The 8,261-nt window shown below is 31.0% G+C and overlaps 2 protein-coding genes across 2 annotated transcripts; both read right to left on the reverse strand.

The window, feature by feature from the left end:
- Positions 1-293: 293 nt before the first annotated feature.
- LOC108475304 (cytochrome P450 CYP749A22-like) lies at positions 294-2,171 on the reverse strand. The gene is made up of 5 exons (XM_017777271.1): positions 1,898-2,171; positions 1,581-1,804; positions 1,278-1,510; positions 828-1,206; positions 294-734 (listed from the first exon to the last, which is right to left on the reverse strand). The coding sequence occupies exons 1-5, from the start codon at positions 2,169-2,171 to the stop codon at positions 294-296; spliced, it is 1,551 nt and encodes a 516-aa protein (XP_017632760.1).
- Positions 2,172-5,963: 3,792 nt separating this feature from the next.
- LOC108476003 (cytochrome P450 CYP749A22-like) lies at positions 5,964-7,964 on the reverse strand. Its single transcript, XM_017778039.2, has 5 exons — positions 7,622-7,964; positions 7,313-7,536; positions 7,012-7,244; positions 6,562-6,940; positions 5,964-6,465 (listed from the first exon to the last, which is right to left on the reverse strand). The coding sequence occupies exons 1-5, from the start codon at positions 7,893-7,895 to the stop codon at positions 6,025-6,027; spliced, it is 1,551 nt and encodes a 516-aa protein (XP_017633528.1). The 5' UTR covers positions 7,896-7,964; the 3' UTR covers positions 5,964-6,024.
- Positions 7,965-8,261: the final 297 nt, after the last annotated feature.

The following is an 8,261-nucleotide window of genomic DNA, read 5'->3' on the forward strand; positions in this document are numbered from 1 at the left end:
TTAAAATTATTTCTAAAATATTTTGGATATAATTATTTAGTACAAGAATGACACTCATATTCATAGTAGATTTCATATTATTTTAGTAGATAATTTTTTTTTTAGAGAAATTTCAACTCAAACTATAACAAAATACAGTTAAAAAAAAAAAAAACCCAATAAGTAGAAAACATTCTAAACCAAGCCATCCCAACCTAACATTCTCTAAACTCATCGGGATCATTTGCGCAAACATCAAAACTCAAAACAAGTTGAAGGTGAAAGATGAATTTATTGGATTGCAGCTATGTATATTAAGCGTCATTGTGCAGTGACTCGAGTATTACTTGAATTCCGTGTTGTGGTTGAACAGTGATATAAGGTATTGGTGAGTGGACATAGGTAGGGGAGAGGGAAATGGTGTAGCGCTGTAGAATCATGGAGACCACAATCTTCATTTCCGTGGTTGCAAAGTTCATACCAACACAATTCCGAGGTCCTAATCCAAAGTGACAAAATGCTCCTGCATTGTAATTGGTAGCTTTGGCAATCCCTTCCGCGAATCTCTCTGGTTTAAAAAGATGTACGTCATCTCCCCACAGGTGAGGGTTATGGTGAAATGCAATATTTTGAACCAGAATATCTATGTTAGCAGGCAAGACTAGCTTTCCCAACTGCACTTCTCTTGCAGCCCTTCTTGGTAGGCCATTTGGTGGACCATACAATCTTAAAGTTTCGTAAATAATCATGGTCATCTGTTTGAAGAATATGAATATGTCAGATTACATTAAAGAAGTTCAATAACTGCAACACGATATTATATTGAAAGAGTTTCACAGTTTACTTACGGTTTTGAGTTTAGACATGCCTTCAGAATTTGGAATTTGGTTACCGAATATCTCAATCACTTCTCTTCTTGCTTTCTCTTGCCAATCTCCATGAATTGCTAAAAGGAAGACTATCCATGCAAGTAAGGAATTAACAGTATCTTGTCCAGCAAAGTAGAATGTTTTGCACTCATCCACCAAGTCTTCCGTTGAAAGTCTGTTATTTTCATCCGAATCATGATAGGCATTTACAAGTAATCCTAGAAAATCATTGCCGAAGCTATTGGCTTCTCCATTCACAACTTCGTCTTCTCTTTTCTTAACAATCTTCATCACACAATCTTGTATTCCCTTTGAAAGTTCTTCAGACTCTAGCACATCACCAGATTTCCATAACTTGCTGTAAAAGTAAACCAAGGTCAGTAATATGACAAAACCGAGGGATCAATTAAGCTTTTAGAGGGGCCATACTTGATCAGAGGAATTCGAGTTTCGAAGAGATTTCTGCTCCTAATTATTGACAACTTGTTCAACATGTCAAAAATCTTCTCCCCTTCCAAGTAACTGCTACTGAAAGCTGTTCTGGATATCACTTCTGAGGTCAATAATCTAAATTCATGATACACTTCCATCTCTTTGCCTACATAGCCTTTCCACTTTTCTAGCATTGTTTTAATACTAGCAATTACAGCTGGTGTCATGTTCTGCACAATCAATCCTCCAACATATAAGAAAGATTTAGACAACTAATTCACATGTTTAGAGCATTTTTACCTGTAAGCTTTCCCCATGAAAAGCATAATTCGCCAACTTCCGTTGCTTCACCCATTTTTCTCCCAAAGCTGTCACAAGACCATTCCCAAATATCCTACTGACAAAAACAGTAGGCTTCCTTTTTGGAAAAGTTGTCACACTATGTTTGAGAACCTCGTTGGCAAGTTCAGGTTCTGTAATCACTAGTTCAGGTCGATTACCGTCCCAAGAAAGATAGTTCCTCCCTAATCAAACAATAAACAAAAAAAGGTCAATCTTTTCTAGCTTAGAACTAGAAGATCGAAGCCACAGTGAAAACAACATGCATGGAATCTTACCATATTTGTTGACACATGAGTAAATATATGGCTGCACTCTGGGAAATATATCATGCATCAAGGCCATAGGTTTGCTGAATGCTTCCTTTGTCATTTTAGTAGCTTCTTTGTTGTTTCCATGGATGAAGCTGTAGGGAGGTCCTTTGATTCCCTGTGAACTCATCATATGCTGTAGACGGAGAGGCCTCCACAAGTAATCATAAAGGAACCTTATTAAAGCTACGATGAAGAAACAACATGGGACAAGAATTGCAAGCTTCAGCAAGGCACTCATTTTTCGTCTCTAAACAATGAATGGAAATTCTCCTTTAGCATTTGTATTTATGGTGAATTTAGGTTGACAATCATAAATCATTGCATAGCAAAAGAGATATTTAGAATTATTTTATTTATTTATTTGCCTGCCAATTTGTAGGTTCTTTGGCAATTATTTTCTGGTGTTTAACATTTTAAAATTAATCGATAAGATTTTTGGTTACATATTAACTCCTTCTGTAATAATCTCGTTTATATGTCAAGATTTTGTTTATTATAGAGAGCGGTAAGAATTCATATAATAAATTTTTATTCAATAAAAATAAAATTTATTGTAAGAAATGAACGAGAAAACTTGATAGTTTGTTCATACAATATATTTAATTCCACTTATTAAAATTATTTTCATTTAATAAAATATGATTGATAGACTTTTCATGTGAAATTTAAATATTTTATTAAAATAATATTTTAGTTAAGATAATTTTATTTAATAAATTATAATTAATAAGAATTGTTTATAAAAATAGCTCTAATTTTACTTAAAATTTTAATAAATAATGTACTTTAAAACTATGGTTATTGTTGTTACACGTGAAAAAATATTATAAAATGTTAAAATAAAACATAAAATATTAGTTCTACTAAAAACTTGGTTATTATAACGAGAGGTTATTATATAGAGGGTTGATTATATATATATATATATATAAATAAATAGGGACTTCCTTGTTAACTCAGGAACATCATCATCTTTTTTATTATAAAATGATTAAATTTCATTTTTGATTCTATTATTTCTAAATTTAAAATTTAAACTCTATACTTTAATTTCTAACTTGATTTGCTCTTTATATTTTTATAACGTTATGAATTAGTTCGAATAGTTAATATAACTAATTTTTTATTAAAATATTAAATGGTTGTATATAATTGGAATACTAATCATCTTAGAGACTGAAGTTTGCCTTGGGTTTTTTTTATATATTATAGTCAATTTTCAGTTTGACCCTATACTATGTTGAAACTTAAGAAATAATATATCTTTTAAATTTTAACATAATTTGACTCATCTATTTTTATAATGTTAATATTGAGTCTAAATCAGTAATATTATGATCTACTTCAATCAAAATGTTGATGTCAATTTTTTAAGAAAACTATTCCCACCAAAAATTATTTTATCATGGCGAGTTTGAATGAGTGTTTTTAAGAAAAAATTTTAATTAGTATTTTCAATGTTATTTTTATTATTACATGATGACCAATTGAATATATATATATTAAATTCCAAAACGTCACACCAATAAATTTAATAGAAGAATTTTAACGGTGGTAATAATAGGTCTTGAATTTTAAATCTCAAAATAGATAATTAAATTATTAAAAATAAAAGTTTGGAGGCTAAGTTCCAAAACGTCATACCAATGAATTTAACAGAAGAATGTTAACAATTGTAATAATGGATCCTAAATCTTTAAATCTGAAAAGATGATTAAATTACTAAAATTAAGAGTATGGAAACTAAAATCTAAATATACGAAGTGTATAATGTCTTAGATCATATTTTAACCTTAAAATTTTTTCTTTATAATTTTGAAAAACAAATAATCAACCCAAAGCGAAACAGGACCTGGCCTTAAAAAAATTTGGAATTCTTTTTAGACCATTAATTTTAAAAAAATTAAATTAGGTCCCAAATTTGGAATTTCACATTAAAACTTTCAAAGTTTTTAATAGATCCCTCTAAAATTTTGTCAATCTCATTAAATCTTTTAATTTTTTTTATAATTTCAACTAGACCTAACATAATTTTTATAAAAAATTTAATTAAACCTCAATTTTAACCTCAAGATGTATGGAATCATATTAGTTAGGCTTATTTGGCCTTTGTGTTTCTCACTTCCTCCTAAACTATTATTTATTCTTTTCTCAATTTACTACTTTAATTTTTATTTTATCAATATTTTTGATTTTTTATAATAGCTTTAAATTCGAGACACGTGACAATCTTAGATCATGACATGTGAAAATGGTGATTTCATAATGACGTCATTATATTATTTTTAAAAAAAGTATAAAAGTAATATAAATTTTAAAATATTAAAATTTTATAAATATAAAATATATTAAAATTTACAAATAAAAAGTTAAATTAAAGAAAACGAACATATATTTAAATTCTAATTAATTAATTAACTAATTCCTCTTTCCCAATACCTTAAAACCAATCTGTTTACTTTTCATTCTTTTTCTTCTGGGGACGAGACTAAGAACCCTAAAATCTTTAAAGAGTATATAGGTGATTTCATCATTGACAAGGGAGACCCGCTCTATGCCTGTTGCACCGTCCACCATTCTAAGGTTTCTATGGGTGCCATCTTTACAATTCCATTGTTTTTCCTTCTCTTCATAAAATCTCTAAAGGGACAATCTTGAAAGAGTAAATGAAATTGGGATTAAAGATTGATTTCGACAGGTGCTTGTAAAGATCCAATATAAGAGATTTTTAAAACGCACTTCATTTGGATTCTAATGGTATGCATGGTAGAAAAATAAGAGGCAGCAAGGGTGGCAACAACCATGGCATGCAGAAAAATAACGGCAGCAAGCATGCATGGCAGAAAAATAAAAGCAAGGTGGCAACAAGCATGCATGGTCTTGAAACAATAATCATGCAGGCCAAATAATTGTGGTAAGTAAGCAATTGGGTATATTATTATTGTTGAATAATAGTTTTAATTCTTATGCAATTTAATCCTTTAAATTTTTGTATATATAAATGCACAAACTGCTCATTCTCCCAACTTCATCTTCTCTCGTTTTCTATTTTCTCAGTTACAACATATATATAGATGTATCAAAATCTACCTTAAGTGTTAGATATTTTTATGATTTGTCCATTTTGTAATTTTTTATAGTTTTATGGTTTTAGGGTTTTTTAAGACATTGTAAGATTTTTTAAAGTAAAAAAATATTTTTAGTGTTAGTTTATTATTATTTATATTATTGTTAGTTATATTGATATATATTATTTTTAAGTGTTTGAAAATATATATTTTATTACTAGTTGTTTAAATATTATTATATTCTTCTTTTTATGTGTTCTTTTTCTTTGTTTTAATTTTGTAGTATGGTTTTCTTTATAAAGTATTTGTAAAAACTTGTATTTTAATTATAAATTTGATTATAGATTTATGCTTATGGTGATATTTTAGTGATCAGAGTTTTAGCTCGATTGGCATCGATATTATTGTTAGTGCAGGAGGGCATGGGTCCGAGTGTACTGAAGTGTATTATCCTTCTATCTAAGGGTTAAAGAGGGACTATGGATAGTTTTAAGTATAATAAAATTAATGTTAAAAAAATTGTGGAGATAAAATTCAGATACTGTGAAAATGGTGGAAGTTTGTTGAAATTTGTGGACAGACATATTTCGACACATAAAGATATTTTGATTCTATCAAACTTCTTCGATCCAATGGAATTGATATTCAATAAATTGTTAAGTTTTCTAAATATGATAAGTTATTTTGTCGTAGTGATGAAGACTTCCTTCGACATATTGTAAGAACTTCAAATATTATTAAATAATATTAGCAAATTATTATTAAATAATACTTCTGTTATCTACATATACTTTAATGGTGGTTATAAGTGGTGGTTATAAGTTGGTGTTGTTATTAGTAAAGTAAAAACTAAATCGCTAGACCCTGCTAAGCAAAATTTTGGTGACTTGGTAGCTTTGCAGGTTCCCAATTGAAAGGAGCTTATGTTAGCCACATAATATAACTACTTGTTGACATATAAATTTTATATAATAATTTTTTTTTCACTAAATTAAACCCCGAATTCTTAGCAGCTATGTTACATTACGCATCGTTATGCAATGACTCGAGTATTACTTGAATTCCGTGTTGTGGTTGAACGGTGATATAAGGTATTGGTGAGTGGACATAGGTAGGGGAGAGGTAAATGGTGTAGCGTTGTAAAATCATGGACAGCACAATCTTCGTTTCCATGGTTGCAAAGTTCGTACCAACACAATTTCGAGGTCCCAATCCAAAGGGACAAAATACACCTGCATTGTAATTGGTAACTTTGGCAATCCCTTCTGCGAATCTCTCTGGTTTAAAAAGATGTACATCATCTCCCCATAATTGAGGGTCATGGTGAGGTGCCGAATGTATAACTAGAAGATCGAGATTAGCAGGCAAGATTAGCTTCCCTAGCTGAACATCACTTTCAGTTCTTCTCATCATGCCATTTGATGGACCATACAATCTTAGAGTTTCATAAATAATCATGGTCATCTATTTCCAGAAAAGGAACGTGTCACATTGCATTAAAAAAATTAAATAATAGCTGCAACAAGATATTATATTGAAAGGGTTTGTCAGTTTACTTACGATTTTGAGTTTAGACATCTCTTCAGAATTCGGAATTTGGTTACCAAATATCTCAATCACTTCTCTTCTTGCTTTCTCTTGCCAATCTCCATGAATTGCTAAAAGGAAGACTATCCATGCAATTAAGGAATTAACAGTATCTTGTCCAGCAAAGTAGAATGTTTTGCACTCATCCACCAAGTCTTCCGTTGAAAGCCTGTTATTTTCATCCGAATCATGATAGGCATTTACAAGTAATCCTAGAAAGTCATTGCCGAAGCTATCAACTTCTCCATTCACAACTTTGTCTTCTCTTTTCTTAACAATCTTCATCACACAATCTTGTATTCCTTTTGAAAGTTCTTCAGACTCTAGCACATCACCAGATTTCCAAAACTTGCTGTAAAAGTAAACCAAGGTCAGTAATATGATAAAACCGAGGGATCAATTAAGCTTTTAGAGGGAACATACTTGATCAGAGGAATTCGAGTTTCGAAAAAATTTCGGCTCCTAATTATTGACAACTTGTTCAACATGTCAAAAATCTTCTCCCCTTCCAAGTAACTGCTACCGAAAGCTGTTCTGGATATTACTTCCGAAGTCAATAATCTAAATTCATGATACACTTCTATCTCTTTGCCTACATAGCCTTTCCACTTTTCTAGCATTGTTTCAACACTAGCAATAACAGCTGGTGTCATGTTCTGCACAGTCAATACTCCAACATATAAGAAGATTTAGACAACTAATTCACATGTTTGGAGTGTTTTACCTTTAAGCTTTCCCCATGAAAAGCATAATTCGCCAACTTCCGTTGCTTCACCCATTTTTCACCCAAAGCTGTCACAAGCCCGTTCCCAAATATCCCAGTGAGAAAAAAAGTAGGCTTTCTTTTCGGAAAAGTTGTCACACTATGTTTGAGAACCTCGTTGACAAGTTCAGGTTCTGTAATCACCAGCTCAGGTCGCTTACCGTCCCAAGCAAGATAATTCCTTCCTAATCAAATTTTTGAAAAAAAAGGTCAATCTTTTTTTAGAACCAGAAGATCGAACCATAGTGCAAAACATGCATGGAATCTTACCATATCTGTTGATACATGAGTAAACATGTGGCTGCACTCTGGGAAATATATCATGTCTCAAGGCCATAGGTTTGCTTAAGGCTTCATTTGTCGTTTTGGTAGCTTCTTTGTTGTTTCCATATATGAATGCGTAAGGAGGTCCTTTTATTCCTTGTGAATTCATCATGTGCTGTAGACGGAGAGGTATCCACAAGTAATCATAAAGGAACTTTATCAAAGCTACGAGGAACAAAGAACATGGGAGAAGAATTGCCAGCTTCACCAAGGCACTCATTTTTATCTTCTCTCAACAATGAATTGAAATGCTCCTTTAGCTTTTCTATTTATGGTGAGTTTAGGTTGACGATTATTGCATAGTAAAAGAGATATTTAGAATTATTTTATTTATTTGACCTGTCAAATTGTAGGGTCTTGACAATTAATTTTTCGTTTTTATCATTTTAAAATTAGATGATAAGATTTGAGTGTCCAACAACTACGAACCATTATGTTTATAACTATATATATATTAGTGGCTTCCTGTCGCGGGGGTTTTTGGGCCATACCCTATACTCTACCATCTCTTTTTCTTTATTGAATTGGCTCATCTTTGAAGAAATTGATTCGAACCCCCATTTTACGTCACCTTTTTACTCGATTC

Source organism: Gossypium arboreum, chromosome 3 (assembly GCF_025698485.1).
Source record: "Gossypium arboreum isolate Shixiya-1 chromosome 3, ASM2569848v2, whole genome shotgun sequence".
NCBI classification, from domain to species: domain Eukaryota; kingdom Viridiplantae; phylum Streptophyta; class Magnoliopsida; order Malvales; family Malvaceae; genus Gossypium; species Gossypium arboreum.